The 21,980-nt window shown below is 31.8% G+C and overlaps 3 protein-coding genes across 5 annotated transcripts in view; 1 reads left to right on the plus strand and 2 right to left on the minus strand.

Annotated features, from left to right (window-relative positions):
- The window catches only part of LOC148615844 (uncharacterized), a 27,894-nt gene extending 17,586 nt beyond the window's left edge, over positions 1–10,308 (plus strand). The window contains exons 9-14 of the mRNA XM_088581487.1: positions 327–535; positions 1,168–1,299; positions 3,360–3,458; positions 4,508–4,657; positions 5,860–5,955; positions 7,043–10,308. Coding sequence (XP_088437613.1) covers positions 327–535; positions 1,168–1,299; positions 3,360–3,458; positions 4,508–4,657; positions 5,860–5,955; positions 7,043–7,222 — 866 coding nt within the window. The 3' untranslated portion in view covers positions 7,223–10,308. The remainder of the gene's footprint in view (positions 1–326; positions 536–1,167; positions 1,300–3,359; positions 3,459–4,507; positions 4,658–5,859; positions 5,956–7,042) is intronic.
- On the minus strand, positions 7,837–14,321 carry LOC148615845 (uncharacterized). 3 transcript variants are annotated; one of them, XM_088581552.1, is made up of 5 exons: positions 12,302–14,321; positions 11,824–11,926; positions 11,371–11,486; positions 10,933–11,025; positions 7,837–9,537 (listed from the first exon to the last, which is right to left on the minus strand). In XM_088581552.1, exons 1-4 carry the CDS (start codon positions 12,342–12,344, stop codon positions 10,967–10,969), a joined length of 321 nt encoding a protein of 106 aa, XP_088437678.1. In that variant the 5' UTR covers positions 12,345–14,321; the 3' UTR covers positions 7,837–9,537; positions 10,933–10,966. The 3 variants fall into 3 exon arrangements, 2 of the variants coding, with proteins under 2 accessions (XP_088437678.1, XP_088437677.1); XM_088581551.1 differs by having other exon boundaries at positions 7,837–11,025; positions 12,302–14,317; XR_015921882.1 differs by lacking the exons at positions 11,824–11,926; positions 12,302–14,321 and adding an exon at positions 11,685–11,767 and having other exon boundaries at positions 7,837–11,025.
- Positions 14,322–14,819: 498 nt separating this feature from the next.
- On the minus strand, positions 14,820–21,263 carry LOC148615846 (cathepsin Z-like). Its single transcript, XM_088581542.1, has 7 exons — positions 21,106–21,263; positions 19,647–19,765; positions 18,873–19,097; positions 18,249–18,399; positions 17,538–17,613; positions 16,363–16,449; positions 14,820–15,836 (listed from the first exon to the last, which is right to left on the minus strand). The coding sequence occupies exons 1-7, from the start codon at positions 21,219–21,221 to the stop codon at positions 15,714–15,716; spliced, it is 897 nt and encodes a 298-aa protein (XP_088437668.1). The 5' UTR covers positions 21,222–21,263; the 3' UTR covers positions 14,820–15,713.
- Between the last annotated feature and the right edge of the window lie 717 nt (positions 21,264–21,980).

A 21,980-nucleotide genomic window follows, 5' to 3' on the forward strand; every position in this document is an offset into this window, starting at 1 on the left:
TGTAGAAAGTATAAGAGGATTCTTGACTTAAATAGTGTTCAAAGAAAAAAATGATAGTTTTATGGCATTTCATTAAAAAAAAAATACCACTGAAATGTGCTTGGGTAGGCAGAATAAAATAGGATAGGTACATTAAAGTGTAACCTTAAACAGACTTATTTTTTTTTCTTGGCCTAATTTTCTCTGATGTGTACTGATCATTGTGCTTAAGGTACAGAATCAAATCAACATGATGCATCAAGGGACAATGCAACAGAACATATTTATCATTCAGCCTAATGCCTGATATAAGAATTAACTTCACTCGTGATTTGTAAATTTTACAGCTAATATGGAGCAGTCAATGCGAGATGATGTTTCTGTTTCCTCAAAGGCAACAAAAGATGAGGATGAAACATTGTCATCAGTTCAACTTCGGAAACGTAATCGTCCAAAACAAGAACCTCAGGAGCCACCAGCTCCTCCTACATTGCCGCCTGTGTCGTATGAAAAACCACCAAATCCATATGAAACATACCTAGCCATCAGAAGACAGGTATTGCCCAAGCTAAAAGCTATTTTTTGTCCTAACTTCACTATTAAGGGAGTTGTGTGTAAAAAGTGCTGACAAGGAAGAAGTATATGTATAGAACTTAATGAAACATGATTTTGTCATTTCTCCTGGCCAACCATGATCCTCAGGGACCCAAGCTCTAAGTCCTTGATCCTCAGATTTTGCCTACTACATACATGTATCACCTTTGGAGGCTATGCACTGTCAAATTTGTTTTAAAAAAAAACTGCTGTAGCACACAAGTTAACTTAACATGTGTTTGATAAGCCATTTATCTTTAATATGAATTCTTTGCAAAATGAATACTCTGCCCAAGATAAATATGATAAATTGGCATACACGGGAGTAGATTGTAGGACTGCATTTATTTGTCCACCTTAGCATTCTTTCTGTTAGGGGCATCAATTTCTGTGCCTGAATAATTTTATGCTAACAAATATTTCATCAATATCTTAGTTATTGCTATATATCCCAATCTCGGTAGTGATCACGAATCTGTACCTTGAAAATAATATGTTAATTCACATCTGTAGACTGCATTAATACTTTTTGTTGTAATTTATACATTATAGAATTGAATCAGTAATGATTTTGGTGAAATGTATCATTTTCAGAAACAATCTTTCCAGCAAAAGAGTTTATCAGTTGTGCAACCTAAACCTCCACAAGGATTTAAAGACTACCTGTTAGTAAATTGTAGTTATGTCCTTCAAGGGAACTCAGCCAGTACTCTCTCTGTGCCTATGGTATGTTGTTCTATAATTCCAGCATTTAATTATAAGTTTGAAGAAAGTTTGATAATAAAGGCATGCACACATTAAGTCAGATGTGATGAGGATTAGTTGTGCAAGTGTTGAAATGTATTGATCAACAAAGTTTTATTTAAACTTCCCTTGGTAACTATTTTCAAAACAAACTGATATTGTCTTAGCATACTAGCATAGTGAAAAAAATATATGAAAATAATATAAAAACGATGAGATATTTAATTTGGAAATAAAGAATAAATGAAGTTATATACTTATCTTTTAAAATACACATTATAAAATATCCTTCATTTTTAGCTTACCTGGCCAAAGGCCATGTGAGCTATTGCCATCACTTGGCGTCCATCGTCCATCATCGTTGTTAACAATTTTTCAAATCTGTTCTCCTCTGAAACTACTTGACCATTTGGAACCGAACTTGGTATAAATGTTCCTTGGGATTTCTTGCACAGAACTGATGAGGGGATATTTGATCCATGGAAAAAAACATGGCCGTTGTTACTAAAAATAGAACATAGGGGTCAGACAGTAGTTTTTTGCATATATCTTCTAAACGGTTAGGTTTAGCCAAATTCAGCATGATGAGTTCTATCTGCGGTCAAATTTTCATTTTAATCTATTAAGCCATGATGGAGTTTTTGCCCTTTTTCAACGTTTTTTGCTATTTTTTATGTTACTTCTTTCAAAAATCCTCTCCTCTGACACTGCTTAACCAATTGGAACCAAACTTGGTATGAATGTTCGTTGGGGTATTCTGCATAGAACTGATGTGGGCATTTTTGATCTGTCGAAAAACATGGCCGTCATTACTAAAAATGGAACATAGTGGTCAGACAGTAGTTTTTCGCATGTATCTCCAAAACAGTTAGGTGTAGCCAATTCTGACATGGCGTAAAAATGTTCAGCATGATGAGATCTTTCTGTGGTCAAATTTTCATTTTAATCTATTAAGGTCTCACTAACCACTTCTAACGTTTCTATTACTTTACTTGTTAAAAAAGTAATTTTCAAAGTCTCATTGTGAATTCCCAGGACAAATGACATCTTAAAGTTGCATACCGTTGCAAAGCTTGGAAAATAAGACTTCCAAAATCATTATGCTAATGGTACGATGATAGTAGAAATTCTTCACAAAATTTACTTGAATAAATAATACTGAAAATCCACATTTTTACCTGTTCCGCTAACTGACAGCATGGAGGCAAATTACTCACACATGTAAACAATATTCATGCACTTTTGTAGTTAATTACATATATGATTTTAAAGTACACTCTCAGCTTCATTTTGACTACTTTTAATCATAATACACACAAATAATGCACTTACAATGCATATGTCTAGGTTCAGTGTGTTTTTGGTACTACATAGGGGGGTGGCCATTTGACCCGGAAGTGGTTAGTGAGACCTAAGCCAAGTTGGAGTTATTGCCCTTTTTCAAAGTTTTTTGCTATTTTTTATGTTATTTCTTTCAAAAATCTCCTCTGACACTATATTACCAATTGTAACAAAACTGGGTATAAGTGTTCCTTGGGGTATCCTGCATAGAATGGAAGTGGGGTTTTTTGATCTGTGGAAAAAACATGGCCACTGTTACTAAAAATAGAACATAGTGGTCAGACAGTAGTTTTTCGCATATATCTTCAAAACCATTAGGTTTAGCCAAATTTTTTCAAAAGCCGAAATGATTCTTACTTTTAGGACTACAAAAGTCTTCAGGCATAAAATTTGTCATATGCCTTTTTATTGCCCTTCACAGGGAAAAGGAGTTTTGTTTTGTTTTGTTTTGTTTTTTTTAACAGTTTTCAGCCAATGTCTTTAAAACTATGATAGATTTAGACTTTCATTTACTGAAACGATCCTTATGATAAGTCCTATCAAAGTTTTCTTGAGTCAAAATTGTTGGACAACTTCTTGTTTAATTTATTGCCCTGGAAAGGCAAAATTGAACCAGGTGAGCAATTCAGGCTCCTGGGAGCCTCTTGTTTAAGGGTTAAATGTGTTTTACTGGTCAATCTAACATTTTTGTTAACTTTCAGTTATCTCCACCAAATTCAGTTACAGAGAAGATGAGAGATCTATTTATAGAACAGGAAAAAGCCCGGTATAAATTAAGGCTTCAGCATCTTACGGAAAAGGTAAGTATGAACATTGTCATAACGTGTGACAATTTTCTGTGCTTATTTGGATTAACCCTTGTCGCACTACACCTGAACCTGTTCAGGATTGGACCTGGTTCCGCTTTATTGGTTCTGCCAATGTTAATCTTAGTTTAGGAAAGTGCAATTTGTGTCCATCTGCAAGCAGCGTGACTGTGCTTTAAAATGAGGCTATCTGATATAGAGTTTGTTAAAAAATAATGACTTGAAAGCTGAAAGAAGAGGTCACAAGTTTTCGCTGAATTAATATGTAGTACTCTATTTCGCCTGGAAACTAAATAAGCATGATTTCTGTCACCACCATTGTGATATCAACCCCTTGTATTGACTACTGTTTAAAGCCAAACAGAGGCCAATAATTGGAAAAAATCCCCATTTTATCACATGAGTGACCTGTCATAGGACTCCTGACCCCCCCCCCCCCCACTCATGACTGTAACACACTTTATTTGGCTTCAGTAGCCTTCACGGTGTACAGGCTGTAGGATGAATGTGCTTTGGTTCCTGTTTTGCTCTTGTTGAACCCCACAAAAAATGACCAGAAATGGACAAAAATGACCATTTTCAAGTGACAGACCCATTTTTCCACGTTGGCCAACATACCCTCCCAACACCTCCTCTCCCCATCCACCCCACCCTGTGATCACACATCTTTAATTTATATATATAACAATCAGCATCAGTACCATTATACAACTAATTTGCATATTTGCATAAGTTTGCAAAATACCGAAATCTAGACTTTCGTTCAGAAATGCTCAGCACAACAAGGGTTAATATACCTTGGGGTAAAAATCTGCACAAGAGCAAAGACAGAAAGTATGCACTGAACAGTCTTCTCAATTGCATTTGGGGTTAAAATGTGTGGATTATACACAATCATGTATGGTAGTCAGAAAAATGAAGAAAATAAACCCTGTCACTACAAAAAAATTTGACCAATTGCATAGGTGCAATTAGCTTACATATATTTTTAATATGAGAAATTCAACATCTAAGTACTTCATATAGCACAATCCTCTTTACAGGAGAAACTTAGATTATCCTTAGAACAAGAAAAAATACGAGAGCATGGACGTGCAGCACGAGCATCCAGTAACCAGAATTTACCCCTCAGTGTGTGTACATTGATGAAGTATGATGAGATCTGTAATGGTAATGATTTTCACCTTGATCAGGTATGTCACATGTATAAAAAGAGAGAGAGCTAGGATTTTCACCTATACAAGGATGATAATATGGGTGTGGTCAGTAGAAAAAGCAAAAAAATGCACCAGCATATAACCTTAAAAAAAGTAAATAGCAGAATACTTTGCTCCCCTGTAAATAGTCTAAACCATGGCACCTGATGCTACATTGATACATGGAAGTTGGTTTCAGTATATATGTTCAAGGCTTCAAGACCTGCCAACTGCCTCGTTGGTCCTGTAGTTAACAGCTTGTTTTGGATGCTAGAGGTTGTAGGTTGATCCTTCTCTGATTTGGCAACATTTTGAATGGGTCATCACTGCTTTACCACCAAGCATGTGGCCTATAGGAGATTGAGTTAACACCCTACTGCTGGCTTTAGTGTCTGTGATTGAACATATTAAGAATCCAGCAAATCATGTAGACTGTTACAAATCAGGGTCTTTTCAATTGATGATATTTTTTGGTTTTGAAGGGCATGAAATATTTGCCATAGGAGTGAAAAATTACAATCAATCAATACATGTATTGTCAATTACACAACATCTCCAATTGTGATGGTAGTAGTTGGTTTGTCATCAGAGGTAGAGAATTTGGCGTTGATCTCAGGAAAAGACAGCTTAATTTAAAGAAGATAAAAGTTATGATGAGTCAGAATAATGTGTCAGAGAGGGTTGAATGCCTTTTCTAGGCTGTTTCTTCCAAGAACTAGCATATTTTTAAATCATAGTCATAGTCCAACCCATTGTATTTTTGTATGTTATCTAAAGGTCTTCATCCATCATTTAATCATATATCCTAATTCATTCATTAAATTCATAAGGGTAATAATATTTGGCTACTGAAAATAAAATGTGATTTTCATTCTATACTAGAAATACACTGATATTGGAGTGAATGGAGTATAATGACAATTTGTACTCATTTCAACATCGAATTAAGTTACTAAAACAGATCTGGAATCTTTTATAAATGTAGAAATAATACCTATATCAGGACAGTTACAAAGAATGGGGTATAAAAGAAGTTGATACGTAATGGCAGCTAGCAATATTGCCAAGGATTGTTTCTATTCATCAAACAATGAAGTATCTGCCTGTGTGTGGTAAGCTGCAGTCAGTTAACTTGTATATTTGACTTGTGTTCATCTTGCTTCAATTAGCTTTTATATATGTTTGTATGTTGATTCCAGGGAGATGAAAAGGAGAAGTCATCACGATCGAGATATAACGGACGACAGTTTTTGTCCTGGATTAAGGATGTTGAAGATAAGTTTGAGAAAATAAAGGTATAAATCAAACATTTTATTTTCTGGTCATACACAATGCTTTGTACATTTCAACCATTAATTGAATTGCTTATGTGCTGTCAAATTTCAATGGGGAATAATTTTAAGTCCTAAATTATTGTGGTCCATTGATCTGATAAATACTACCATATAATAATGATAATGATAATAATAAAATCTTTATTTCAAGAGGGTTACACAGTTAGATTACAAGCTAATCTTCATACACAAAACTATAACTACTAAAAAAAAAGACGAAAGTTGATATGACAAGATAATACAATATAGAACATTAAAAATAGTGTAAACAGCAATAATTTTCTCTTTGATGATACTTTATTCAGAAGTCTTAAGGTATATCTTTATATTGATTTTGAATGAGTTTTCAGTGGCTTGATTACATAAATATTTGGGTAACTTATTCCACAAGACAGTGCCAGAATATATGAATGAATCTCTGAAAAGTTCAGTTTTAATTTTTGGGATTATCAAGTTTCCTTGTTCAGCATTTCATAGTGAATAAGGTTTTTCCTGAAACATATTTAAACTTTTCTGATATGTAACTTGGTGCTTCCCCATGGAGAGATTTATAGATTAATAGGTATTTGTGATATTTATCTACTTTTATGATTCCTAATTGTTTGAACAAGGGTACTGATGATGGTACTACTTTCAAATTGGTCCACAAAGATGTCTAAAGGGTCCACTAAGACGTCTAAAGGGTCTAATTATAAAATTTTATTTCATTGGGTTCTTTGATTTGTTGAATTTAAATTTTGAATATATGGGGTTGTTTTCAAATTTGTCAAACTGTAGGTCTGAAAGATCCAAATTATTGTTTGATTTCAATTGTTATATGCTAAATCTATTCCAATTGAAAAAAAACTCTAAAATCACATTCTATTCTTTGTCAGATACTTGTCCTGATTCAAACATGTCATCACAATCAAACTTGAGACTGGTATCAAGCTTGAACATGTTGTCATACTTGACCCAAGTGTTTGAGATACACTCAGTCATTTCAAGCTGCTTTCTATGTCAGGAATTTTATTTTTATATTTGATGAATATTTATTGAAACATTTCAGTCTGCTCTACTTTTGAGGCATCACAATGAGGCTGAGTCTTTATATGCTGTACAGAAAATGGACTGGGAGTGGAAACTTAAGGAATGTGGACTTTGTGATAAGAAAACTATACCAGAAGTGGATGATCTTCATGTACCTATGGTACAAGTTAACGATGATTTTGAATTATTGCCGTCGTAGTATACGGCTTCAATTATTATATTCATTCTGGAACACTCGGTGAAGTTGATGACATCAGTTGTTTTTAGATTTTAATTTAGAAGTTATTTATTCTTTTTTTTTATATTAATTATAAATATACAGTAATTTCTAAGAAATTCTAGCTTACAATGATGAAAGGCCTTGCCTTCACTGAGTGTTCACTAATGACCTCCATCCTATGCTTACATCTATCCTATCAGTGCTTCAAAGTGCTATTTCATCTTGTAGATTTTTATGTCTTATTTATTTACATGTTCTGCATAAATATTGATTTTGTTCCTTCTCATAAAGTTATACTGTACTATTATAGCACAAGATTAAAGTAGAATGTATCATTTAACTCCCTGAGCTTTTCTATATAATGTCTGTGTTACTGACAATTGTTGTTAGGTCTTTTTGTTCAGCAAGGTTGCACTGTTTTACTTGACTTAGTATCTAAGTTGAAGTATTTTTGTTAGGAATTAGAGTCCAGGAAAGACCTTATAATACCTGTCATATATCAGATTCTGAAAGCTGAACCGAAGACAGATTGATTGATTTTTTTTTCTACAATCATTTTAGCAGTGCTTGGTTATTCTGACAAGTAACCACTGTTCTTTTTTTTTATCCAAGTTATTACCAAATACGGTGACTAGTTTAAGGTTATAACATTATAAAAACTGTCTATTACTGAGGTTTAATTGAGTATCCATCTTACTTCTGTTGTTTACAATGGCTTATTCTTATTTGTGAATTGTTTTAATTTCATTATACCCATGTTTTGAATTTTTCTATATAACTTAAAGGTGTAATGAGGGCATTTTAAAAGTCTTTCTTTCAATTTAATGGCTTTTAGTATAAAAGGGGATTTATGTATAAAAGTGGATATACAAAATACTGTTATGACTTGTGAGTTTATTTCTTAGACCGAAGAATGATCTAAATCACATTACACTAGCAGTGAAACATGGTGGGCTGTAGATTTAACGGGTTGGGTTATTCCATTGATTTTTATTTTCTTTTGACCAATTTATACATTTTTATTGAACGCACTTAAAAAGTGTGTTTATATTATATAAATCTTGAAAGTTGAAAGGGAAGGTCACAGAGCCACTTGGGGTTTAAACAAGATAATTCCTTGGTTCTGATAACAATATTGTTATTGTTCTTTGTTATTTATGTACTACATGTAGTAATGATGACAGTGTATTATTGTTTTGTATTTGTTTAGTAGAACATTCCTTTATAATTTTACAAAAAAAAAACAAAATTTTCTTAGGTTGTATTTTTAAAGACTTGTTGGATTTTTTTTTTTTTTTTTTTTTTTTTTTGTCGAGCACATTTTTGTTGTCTGGTATTTTTCTCTGTTTCCTTGGTTAAGGTATATAGGTTTCAAAATACTATAGAATTTTTATCTTGGAAAACATGTAAGTGTTCCTAAGGATACTTTTGTATCAAATGGCAAGCTATTTTTGTATTTATTACATGGTAAAACATTGGACAAGTTGAGTATTGTTCAGATAGACAGACAATCTGTGGCCCATCCCATTACTCATGAAATCATTACAAAAAGACAATATTCTTCACAAAATCATTTTAAAGCAGTGAAGTTTTCTTGTTGTACATATATCTTGTATGTAAATAACTATGCTACTGTGTTGTATGAACTTTAACTTTTGGCCAAAGGTCACCTATCTTGTAAAAGTTAAAAGTTCTAGGCCATTTCTCATAAATGTATGGGCCATGGTTATATTGTATATATAGTAAGCTTGCATACATGTAAATGTTCACCTTATCATATTGCATCAGTTATATAAATAGTCACAAATCACCCTGCTTTTAGATGTTGCACATTTGGAAGCATTAGATTTTAGAGTTCCTTATCATACCATTCTCTTTTTCTTATTGTTATAACTTGAAGTCCATTGTCTCCCTTATGTATGATAAAAATGTATCATATATGAATATCTGGCATCTAAAGGATGTTTTTTGGTAAAAAGTAATAATGCTTTGTACAGGGCCTTACTTAGAACCTGACACTATTAAAAGTATCAAAATGCATTTGCATAATCAGCAGTTTATGAAGAAGCATTAAGTTTTAGAGTTACCAACACAAGATATGTACCTACATGTTTTCATTGTAAAAAGTTACAATTTAAGTTTTATTTAAGTCAAGAATTTTTTTTTTTAAATTCCCTTCCCTTCTAATTATTTTTCTGTTTTGTTTTTTGTTTATTTAAATAGATAGCATTTTTTTATTTTTAAATAAAAAAGTAGAGTTTTTCTCTCCGTTTCTTGTCAACTTCTTGCTTCACCTGAAAATAAACATTTTACAGGTTAAATTTTTGTGTGTGTGTGTGTAACTCTTTAACATTTTCAATATCATATTGCTTATCAAATTCTGTTATTTTATAGGACAAAATATTTTTAATATTCCATATCAAAGTTATATTCAATGTAGGTATGCCTACTTCAATTTTCTTACTCTTGTTTTTGTTTGATTTATTTTTCTACTGAAGTATTTTTTTTTTTTTATTTTTTTTTTTTTTGTGGTGAGATGGAGATTTTGACTGTTCTTTCTTCATAGATTATTCAGGAAAAATTTCAATTACTCTCCATTAAAGAAGGTCATTAGTTAAGGAATTACATGCTGTTGAAAATCAAAACATTTTCTTTAAATCTTTGTCAGACATGATGCCTTTAATATATTTTTTCTGTTTATTGATCATAAACTTTGAATTTTCTTTAAAGGAGGTACATTAAGAATATCTCAGCTAACAAAGTAATTATTATCCTCTGATCTGTTTCAGTTTTCATAATAACATTCAGGAAATATTACCAGTAGTTTTAATATTCAGGAAATATTACCTGTAGTTCTAACATTCAGGCATTATTACCTGTAGATTATTTGCAATAACCATTTTATTTCCTGTTTTGAATATCTTCTCCTTTAATTATGAATCTTGTCATGTGACTTATCTACATTTTAGTGTTCTAAATCATGTGACTATTTGTTATAGGAACTTATGTAAATCTATTGTACTTGTGAACAAACCAAATGGTAAAATAAATAGATAAAAACCTAGTTCTTCTATAGATGATTTCATTGGAACTCTGAAATTGTTTAGGAAATGAGAACGGGAATGCCAACGAACAGGGGAAAAATAACTCATAAGTATAAAGGATCTGACAGAGGTCTCTATTAGAGAGTGGTTTTGGAAGAACAATAAAAAAGTGCAAATTTTCAAATGGCAATTGTCCCAAATCAGTATTACTAATTTAAAATGTGACTTAGAAGTATGAGGTAAGTAAGTATTCACCAAAAAAGTACTAGTGAAGAATACACTGATCTATTTCAATACATGAAGCTATAAGAATAATTAAAGACCAATTTAACCCCATTATTGTTTTCAACCATTTAGACTACAATCAATCAGATTCAGGAATAGGAAATTAATTTTTCAGCTGGCATCTTTTTGCTTAACTATTCTTTCCAAACTGCAAGGCCATAGTGTGAAAACAGAAATCTACAATGTGTACATGATAGCCTTTTTTTCTCAGGTCATATGCAACATATTTAACAATGAAATATCAATATAATAACGACTATAGTCCATCATGATTAAAAGAGACCAAACATGATTCTTAATATCACAGTCTGTAAAACAAAACAAAAATGCCTGCACATTTTAAATATTGAATACGTATACGTTTCTTAGACGATTTGTTCACATATTGTTGAAACTATTTGTCTATTTTCGAGACTCTCTGCATTCGTATTCCATTTCTCTTCCTTTCTTTCTCTGAAAAGACACGGCAAATCTAAGGTGACATTAAAATTGAACACAAATCTTTTCTTCTATAAAAATACGAATTCGGCAGTTAGGATTGAAATAACAAAATAAAATATACACATTCATTCATCGAGGACCAGTGCTTTCCATTCATAAGTTTATCCCACTAACTAACATTGTGTGTTTCGTGGATGTTCCTTAAGGCTCAGGTTTTCCATTTCAATTTTGGCTGATTCCATCAAAACAATTTTCAAATATTTTTTATTTATTTTAAAGTATATTAATCGTCGACAGTTAAGGACTGTAGTTAAGTGTGTTTTTTGTGATGTTAAAGTAGAGAACTAATGACCTTACCTTTATCTGGTCTTACTTTCTTTGACCAACGATGTCTGGTCAGACAAACAACTATGATCGTTATAATTATGATGAACAAGAGACATCCGAACACAACTCCAATGATCGTAGCTAATCTGTATACAAAAGGCATAAAATTTTCCAATTACACTAATAAACTGTTTAATTGTTTGTATGCATTTGTTACGTGAGAGAATCTATTACTATTCGCTTATGGACTTGTGATGAGGTCATTGACCTAAGCACATATAAAGCATATTGACAAAAAAGTCTAAAATTAATTACTCAGAAAGATACTAAAAAAAAACATGTACTTGTCATGGTAAATTAAAACGGTGACATTTCAATAAATTCTACCACATGCTACTTCAGAATTGGTCATGATATGATGTAATAGAATAAAAATAACCAACAACGAAAACAGCGGTTAATGTGAATATAATTGGTACTTACGTTTTATAATCATCAGTACAGCAAGCTGTTTCACAACATCCTGAACTACAGGTCTGAAGGATTGAAGTCGATCCTTCGTAAAACTGACATGTAGCACCAAAAACTGAAATTTTATTAAAACAGCATTTTGGACCAAAGATCAAAACGCATAGCCTTTATTACTTACTCCTCCTTCCGGAAAATGGAAATGTATCTATGATTACCAGATAGCGTGTTTTTATAAAAATCAAAAATGTTATGAGAGTGCAGTTCGTTCTTGCATGTCAAAAATATACAGCATAGCTTCTTCACGTTTATTTTTCATATCCTATAAATCGCTTAAATTTAAAATAATTGATGGGTCGAATTCTATACTGCATTTGTAGTAACAAATATTGTTAACAATTGTAAACAAATTTTTTTTATTTTGATTACAAAACGCTTTTAATGTTCTCAACTTACTATATAATGTGTAACAGAAACATAAAATAAAACAAACCTTTTCTTGACAGAGAAAGGAGCAAGCACGACAACAGAATCATATCTTAGCTACAGTAAGTGATAGAGGTTAGCTTTTATCATTCTCCTTCCAATGAAATATTTGTCTAGTACCAAGACACACAATAAATGACGCTCAGCTATTTAACTTCTTTACAAATAAGTAATAAAAATTTAAATTAAACTATTATATTATAAACATATTATTGACAAAAGTAAACTGTCTTGATGAAACTTTATTATATTACATTCGGCTTAAGGTGAGATGGGTATCAAAAGATGATATTACCGAAATATAAGCTATATATCCCGTTGAGCAGTCGAAGGCTTTGAGGCCTACTCGCGCGGACTAATCTTCCTCATTAATCATTTAAATTCACTCTGATTGTAAATCATCGAACTCGTCGATCTTTTAATAACCACTTTTAAAATATATTTCTTTCTTTTATATAAAAATGATATTTTCCAGCACATTTCACTCTATATATTATGAGCAATGTTAGTCTGACTTAATAAGCCTGTGTGTAGTACGGATAGACCATTTTTCTATTGCAAAAACGAAATTGAGTAACTACGCGTATAAAAAAAACTTCTCAGAAGCATAATAAACATCATACTAAGGAACTCGGTGACTATGGGATCCTCCACGTGATAGGCCTTTTGGGTACTGAAGCACTAAAACCAAACAATTCTGGAAATGCCATAGAAGTAGTCATACCGAACCAGTGTGCTTAAAGAGTGATATGCTAAAGATATAGAGTAGTAGGGTTGTCCAACAAATACGGAAAAGCCGTGACATTTGCAAATTATTATTCGTTATAAACTAAAGGAAAGGGTATTAAATCGATTGCGAGACAGGGTATTAAATCGATTGCGATTCTCAGGAAGTTCTTTAAATCGGTAATCGTTGATTACAATGCTGTTGCATGCGTGGGCGGTTAATATTTATTTACATAAAGAAAAGTAGATGTAAAAACAATCCGCCACGGCCAAAAAGAAAGTAAAAACAATAATATAATGTAATGCGCCGCATGCCACAGTTGGATACGAAGCAGGGGTCGAACCTTGAACAGATGGTACAATTATGGACCCATCTAAGCTTAATACAGCTCTCAATTTTGATTGCGATGAAAGAAAGATTTTGCCTAAAATCAAAGTGAAACCGTCTTGACACAAAATTGAATTCTGTCAGAACAAAATCATTTTTGTCGTACAAATCTATGTTATACAGATTTGTTTCATGATCACTTCAATTTTGTAATGAAAAAAATCATTTTTGTAGACAAAAGTCATTTGTCAAATTGGTATGCAAATATTAACTTATTTGCATAGAAAATTTACTTTCGTTACTTGATATGGAAATGAAACAACAAAAGTGAATTTTGTGACACAAAATTGAAATCGTATGCAAAATGTTGATTAAATTAGTTAGTATCCTGTGATTTTGTAATTAAAATTAATCTTTGTAGAGACAGAAGTGAACATTTAACACAAAAGTCAATTTTGTATGCAAATTAGTTTACACAGTTTACAAATTAGTTGTCAGGGGGAACTTTAAGTATTCCTCAATATTTAGATTATGTCATGTCTTTTTATGGTTGAAATTTTACTACTCATCGTCTTAGTGTAGCTGTTTGAGATAATAGGGGCAGATTGATTTTTGAAATGTGGTAGAATTTTGGAAACTACCTCTTTACGATGAAGAATATTGCTTAAGGAAAGATTTTTTTTTTAACTCCCCCTTTCAGCTACAAAAATACAATATTACAGTGGTTACAATTTAGAATTAACTATAGAACTATAGCAACAAATATATTTCTACGCAAGATTAACATTTTAGACAGCCCAGTCTGTACATTTTGTGGTGATGGCACAGAATAGAACATTTGAATTTTGAAATTGTACAAAGTTTTATTGAAGGTTTGTTTTATCGACTCATGTTTTTTATCAAATGGTATAAGCCTGTTGTTTAATAAGATTTTTCTTGATAGTGATGTATCGAAGATTTTTAAAGGATAAGCTACAATTTTAATTTTTCTATGCTTGAAACGGTATATTATAATACGAGATATTTTAAAAAGCTACTTAGAATCTGGGCTGTGAAAAAATATTGAAAGATTTTTATTTTCTAGAAATATCTGTTGCTGCTAAAAACAAACAAAATCACAAAGTTCAATGATGAGTGGAACATTTTTGATTTTTATAACACATATATTATTTGATTGTCAGATGATTGAAAATTTTATTTATTTTGTTTTGTTTATATATATATATATATATATATATATATATACACACAACATGAAATATACATATGTCATCAAACACATGACACACCATCAGACGAATTTATAAGATAAAATAGGCCTTTGGTTCTGGTGAGTATATAAATTCAACTGGATCTAAAACCAGTGCAAGAAAATTGAATTCTTAATCATATCGTAGTAGATTATATCACATACCATTATAATACATTTTTGTAGCTAGGGCAAACAGTAAAGAATGAAGTTAATAAAACCTATTATTTCTAACTTTATTAATAAATAATATGTAACAAAATACAAAAGTAAAGAATGAAGTATTTTATTCTGTAAGTGACTCACATCATTTAACAACACTTCATATATTCATACAAATCCTGCATCATACTACCAATCAGGTCCAGATTTAAATAATTGCTCCATATTCAATAAGAAATGTTATACTTATTTCACTTCCTCTGATTTTCAACTAATGAAGTTGTTATTTGCTTGTACAATTATCAAAATTGCAAATGATAAAAGCATCAATGAACAAATCGATGTGGCACATGGCTACCGACACACTTTTGTTCGGTGAAAAAAAAACCACTCTGCTTAAAATAAACAATTTAAATATTTTTATATAGAAGAATTCATGTAAATGATTATCAATTTTAATTCTAGATCTGTGTTTTCAGTACAGGATTCTCAGCTCTCAATAGTAGTTAAGTTCTTAAAAGTAACCCATCTTTAGCAAACATAAAAAAAGTTGACAAGTTACTTTGAACTTTTAAAGATACAACTTTGACCTCTGAATTACCCATCGTAGTGAAATACACAATCAGAATATATTATATGAAACCCTTACGTTTCAACATTGTATATATTTTTAAATTTACATAATTCCTGGAAGGAAAACATGCGTATGCCCTACAGTCTTTTTTTTCATAAAGTAAAGAGGATCATAATTTTTGTACGGGCAAGTCAGCTTTAATTCTTTCTGCTATCTGCTGAATACTGTATCATACATTTGTGCCCATTAAAAAAAGAATAAATTTTTTAAACATTAATGACTTTAAATAATGTGTTAATACATGTATGAATTATCATTATTATTTTGAAGCAGGAAGATAGCAGTATGCATATAAAGACAGTACACAGTTGGACGCTGGCTTAATATCCTGGTGGTACAATTACATCTCCATAAGCACATCTGGATTCGATAGCCAGATTGTATCTGTCTCCTCTTCCATTCTTATATTTACTGGTTACTATACGGAAAAATCCATGTTCACCCTACAACAGAGAGAAACCAGACATGAAAGGACCATCATCTGTCTTAGGAATAAGAGACCTACATGAGCAAATCACCTAATGTTAAAGGTGCCTTAAGTAAAAAAAAGTAAAGTTAGTTAGCTAAATAGGATACTGCTATGATGGTAGCTGGCCTCTGTAGAGCATGTAGCAAATGATACTTAATTTTTTTTTTTTGGGGGGGGGGGGAAATATCTAAAAACCAAAGGAAACAGTTGTAATGTAAAATGAAATATAAAAAGCTTATCTTGTGTCCACAGATAATGAAGTATTTCATTTTTCAAGTGAACTACATAAAGCATGATCCACATCCCAGATACTATGTGGGTAAAATATAAACAAAAATATCAACAGGAAGTTGTTGTTTCAGTCTGAAATCAAATCCTAGAATAAAGCTTCTCTCAAAATATCAACTGACTGTGAAAACTACTTGAAGTAAACTATACTATTGGATAGTATGAATGGGGTTAGGGGGTTCTTTGGAGAAATCATCTTATTTAATACTTACCCAGGGTTCTCCCCAGGAGTTCCTAACAATCCAGTATTCTGTACCAGAGTCCACTCCCCAGCCTACAACTGATACTATATGGTTCACCTGAAAATAAAATGACAAATATATTCAAAACACTATCATAAAAAAATGATAAAGAACCTTGTTCATGGAAACAATTCCATAGTTTTCCAAATTCTTTGAACATTTATGACATGTGGACTCCTTTGACTACCCACCTTTTCAATGCAATATTTACTACTCACTTGGAGTTTTTGAACTAATGAAGTGATACAAAAAACACAGAAAAGAAACATGTTTTCATATATATAACCATATACCTAAAATAGTGACAGAGGTCAAGTATACATATATGTAAACATTTAAAAACCCCATGCAAAAACTTCTGATTTCAATGATAAAACAAATGCAAACTTTTATCAAGGTAGATAACTCAATGTTTATGGTAAAACCAGTTCATAAAGATGGGTGATAAACTATAACAACACAATTTTAAAACACATCACCATGCCATACAAAGCCTAAAATTAAAAGTTTTCCTTATTCACCACACCATACATATCCTGAGATTAAATTTTAGATTATTTTCTGAGATTCACCACTTCAGACAGGGGCTGAGATTAAATATTTCCTGGGATTCACCACTCCAGACTAAGCCTGGCATTAAATATTACTGGGATTCACCACTCCAGACAAAGCCTGGTATTAAATATCTCTTGGGATTCACCACTCTAACAAGGCCTGATATTAAATATCTCTTGGGATTCACCACTCCAACAAGGCCTGATATTAAATATCTCTTGGGATTCACCACTCCAACAAGGCCTGATATTAAATATTTCTTGGGATTCACCACTCCAACAAGGCCTGATATTAAATATCTCTTGGGATTCACCACTCCAACAAGGCCTGATATTAAATATTTCTTGGGATTCACCACTCTAACAAGGCCTGATATTAAATATCTCTTGGGATTCACCACTCCAACAAGGCCTGATATTAAATATTTCTTGGGATTCACCACTCCAACAAGGCCTGATATTAAATGATTCCTTAGTATGCCTTGTTTTTTTGAAAATGAAAGCACTGGACATAAATTATCTATCAGCACTTAGAAGTTATAAAAAAAATTGGATGGTTGCATATTGCATATTTTTGTTCCAATAACATACGCTTGGAAATAAATGTTCTTCTTCATAAATGCCTCCAGTATAGGCCTCTAATTTGTCTGTTGCCATAATACCACAGCTGTAAAAAACAAAGTTCAAAGGATAATATTCACTATATAAGAAGTTTGAACCTTCTTTTAACATGCATTTTACATGGTTAAATTTAAGTCTGTTCATACCTTTCCATGTTAATTATCATTAGTGTGGAGTAAACTACCTAGTACCTAGTTTCTGATCAAGATACTTCATTGCTGATTTTAGCAAAATCTTGTTGACTTATCTATTTACATGTTTCTATTTGAAATATTAGTATGATACTCTCTCAGCTGTATTAAAGCAGTAAACAGAAATTGTCTTCAATCTTAAGTCTATATTTCACAGGAAAATTGCAGCAGATGTTGATGACTCATACTTGTGTATAAATACATAGAACATATGACTTCCAGTTATAACAAAATTTGCACTTTCCATATGAAATGTCCAATGGAAGACATATAATTATCATATGATTTTTATTTACTTGTTTTCACTAAGTAAGTTGTTAGTCCTAACCATATGTTTTTCACAGTGGTCCAAAAGTCTGATCAAAGTATAAGAAAGCATATGACATACACGTTTTCCAATTATTTTTCCAAAATATATAAAATATATGTTGCAATAGCAGCAAATTTTCTAGTAATCTGTATTTTACACAAAGATTTTCCTTTACCATACCTTATAGGGCCATTTTTATAGAGTTCTGCCATCATCTGGTCTCTCCCTTTAACTGTTCCATAATCACCAACTTTCCATAAAGTATAGTTTTTAAGTTGCTCACATTGTCCAAAGGTAGTGCATGTACCACACTGATTGAACACTTCACATTCTGGAAGAGTAAGCATAAAACTAATTAAAATAATATGCATCTTATTCTTTGTGCAAGTACATTCTGTCTAATGTTATAGTACAGTATTGGAAGCATTACTATATCCAGTTGGATATTACCGGTATTGACATACTTAAAACATTTTGTTTTTATTGTAAAAATAATAATAATGCACAAAAATGACAGAAATCACATTTTTTAAACAAATCAAATGGCTAAACTATTTTCTTTCACAATGTACATATACTTTCCATGTTTTTTATAAGTTGTTATTGGGAGTTTTAAATTCATAGATTTTACAACAGCGTCTTATACATTCTATGAAAATTTCACATTTTGTGGAAAATCTAGATTTGATGTTTAAAATGAAAATTGCAATTGGTACTACATGAACAATCATACATGTACATTTGTACAATGTACATTCATAGTACATTTATGTAATACATTTGTCTTTCAACAGTGATACTTACTTTGATCTTTTGCTTGGTAGTTATTGCACGTTTCATCAGGAATTCCATGTTTATGAGCATACTGCCACACCCCCGTATCATCCCCACCCTCACAGCTTCCAGCACCACCACAGTCAATTACATTCTGTACTGATAAATATGCTGATGGCCATGCCCCTTTACGCATAATATTTATTCTGTCAGCCATAGCACTTGTTGATCCCATTGCCCAACATGATCCACAATCTGAAAACAAAACAAAATTAATCTCTGTGGTAACAACAGAACCAAAGAGAGGTTCAGTGTAAAGGGGTCAGACTTGTGTGAAATACATGTATATTTAGTTATCTAGAAAAGTGTTCTACATGTACCTAGTCTACTACTTAAGTTTCTTATGTTACACAAGATTAGAGAATGCATACCACTGAAAGATTGACACTAGATTAAAAGGAAAGCGGGATAACAAAATTGAAAAACCTACATATGAAAAGGAGATTTAAAAAATTAAGTCAATACCAATGGAATATCTTTATATTGAATATCTATATTAAAACTTTTCTCTAGACAGGTACATTTATGTTATAGCAGATTTGACAATTTGTAAAACAAAAACAACTAGAAATAAGAATGATAAGGAACTAAGGATGTACAAAATGAGTGATAAATGATGAAATGTTTCATTCTTCCATAACAGATCTATACCATAGTATTTATAAGTACAGAGTACCATTTATTGATGAAATGTTTCAAAGAGGTTCGTGCATACCCAATAAACAGTTGACTTATATAACTCACATTGTGGTATATGCTGATTTCTGGTAGTACTTAAGTAATTAGTTCCATTGACATTCCTCCAATCCCAGTTCTGTGGAAGGGCCTTCAAGTCCAGTGTTTCATGTGGTCTTTTGTATGTCCTACAACAACAGAAAACAGAAATGTACACCTACATTTTACATGCACTAGTATTGAAACATAAGACTTAAATTTGTAGTTCCAAATACAATGTACATACATGTATGCAGTTAAATTTCACACAACTAGAAAGTACTACATGTGTACATATACATGTATGCAAGACTTAATGTGCTTATTCCCTACACAGTCATATACATTAATTTACTTCTTTCAAGACACACTGACTAAACAAACAGACCCTTTATGGTTATTGTAACACATACTGAATAATTTACAGTGTAATTAAAACCATATAGTTTGACCCAATAATATAGCTTTAATAAAGGCATTTTTTACAACACTTTAACAAAAGAATATAAAATAACAATTCACAGTATACATATAAGAAGTTGGTAATTTCTAATGGCCTCTACAAAACACTTAAAAGAATTGAATGCTTCATTTTGTAAGTTCTACCAGTGTATAAAAGTTATGACTGCAGCAAATTTTCTATGATTGTTTGTTGGGGTTTAACGTCCGAGCAGCAATATTTCGGCTATATTCAGACGACGAACATGAAATTGGTGATAAAATGAACATGAAATGATGACGAAATGAAAAAGGGATGGGACACAAGGACAATGGGGTCGACAAATTTTGATTGCCACTGGAAATAGGGAGAGATGGGTAGGGTCAGGGAATTTAGCCTCCTTAGATATTTCATTATATGCACACTACAGCAGAGTACATGTAAATGTAATTACAGGATGATTGACTATGTTAGTCCAGATAATCAGAACGTTTGTAAAGGTAACCAAGCAAAATAAAAGTTAGCCTTCCAAGACAGCAGAATTATTTGGACCATGTGCACCAGGAAGGTTGACACTTTCTGTTTCGCTAGAAGTACAATACAACGTACATCTGTAAGCATTTCATAAATTGGGTTATATCGCTAACTCAGTAACTGATATACATTTTACGTTCACCCTAAAAAGCAAGGATTTTTTTTAAATATGTATATAACATAATAAAAGTTGTGGCATGGTTTAGTTAAATAATAAACAAATAAAAATTAGCCACATTAAGAACTAAAAATAAATAAAACGTGCCAGGAGGAAATATGAAGAAAAGAAGATAAGAGATTTGTCAACACAATTCGAAGAAAATGACACGAGTCTACCACAGGCAGTTGCTTCTGTCAACGGCAGTAGTTCGAATTTCTTTTGACCCCGCAATCCTCCTCTCTTTTTTTTTTTTGGATATTGATATATCAACGGCAGGTGTCAAGTATTGACAGAAACACTCAAACAGCAAATACAAACAGGACAAGTTGAACAGCGATTTTCAGTATACCACTTACTTGACAAAGTTAATGCCTTCACCAAATTTTGGATTAAAACAGTTTCCATTTTTCCTGAATTCTCGTCCCAAAACAGCAACAGAAAATAGTAAGCAGAGACAACCTACGTTCAACATATTCGGCTTTGTTACAATCACATGATGACGATTCGTACAGGTAACATTATATTATGGAACGCCATAGCTGCCTCGTGTTGACTGATTAACATTTCACTTTGTTCTTAATTTGTGTTAATTTTTCTCATTGTGGTCATACTTTCACACTTTGTTGTCATAATTTTTTACTCTGTGGGGATATTTTTAGGTTGCTAATATAGGAGAGTTCGCCAATCTCATTAGTGATGTCATATTCACTAATTTGCATATCATTAAGTGTCAAATTGGTTGGCAAATAACAACTAAATAATCAATGAACAATTTGATGATTAGAATACCAATTTTCAAAACATTATAGCTTTGTTATTTTACATCCAATTTTGGTTCTGTAAAATGTTTCATTTAAGTAAAAGAATTCATATTTTAAATGTGAATTTATAACTGTTTTACTTGAAGAATAAATTGAAACGATATTTATATGTAAACCTCTATTTTCATATAAAATTATAATTAAAATTTTATGCTCATATTGTCTAACTGCTGAATATTGATTTAAAAATTGCCATGGATAAAAAGAGTTTGATTGGCAGTTTAGGGAACCAAAAGAATTTTTCAATTATCTTAATAAATGAAAAAGTTATGATGATTTAAAGTTGATGCCCCATGCCACTCAATGGGTTTTTTGCCAAACCAAAACCAAATCACAGGTAAGTGATGACATCACGAAGAACTCTCCTATTGTTAGCGACTTCTTGCACTCGTAATTTCGGTACTTTATAT

Source organism: Perna viridis, chromosome 5, assembly GCF_037379345.1.
Source record: "Perna viridis isolate PV_CMFRI_1.1 ecotype Kerala chromosome 5, ASM3737934v1, whole genome shotgun sequence".
Lineage (NCBI taxonomy): Eukaryota > Metazoa > Mollusca > Bivalvia > Mytilida > Mytilidae > Perna > Perna viridis.

What these genes read in the sequence shown, in the direction of transcription:
- LOC148615846 (XM_088581542.1), bottom strand. Translation starts at nt 21,221, where the DNA reads ATGTTGAACGTAGGTTGTCTCTGCTTACTATTTTCTGTTGCTGTTTTG. An exon ending in AAATCAGCATATACCACAAT is followed by an intron (nt 19,098 to 19,646) that starts GTGAGTTATATA and finishes TTTTGTTTTCAG; the next exon opens with ATTGTGGATCATGTTGGGCA. An exon ending in CTACCAAGCAAAAGATCAAA is followed by an intron (nt 18,400 to 18,872) that starts GTAAGTATCACT and finishes TTACTCTTCCAG; the next exon opens with AATGTGAAGTGTTCAATCAG.
- LOC148615845 (XM_088581552.1), bottom strand. Translation starts at nt 12,344, where the DNA reads ATGATTCTGTTGTCGTGCTTGCTCCTTTCTCTGTCAAGAAAAG. An exon ending in CCTTTCTCTGTCAAGAAAAG is followed by an intron (nt 11,927 to 12,301) that starts GTTTGTTTTATT and finishes ATAAAATTTCAG; the next exon opens with TTTTTGGTGCTACATGTCAG. An exon ending in TGTACTGATGATTATAAAAC is followed by an intron (nt 11,487 to 11,823) that starts GTAAGTACCAAT and finishes TTTTGTATACAG; the next exon opens with ATTAGCTACGATCATTGGAG.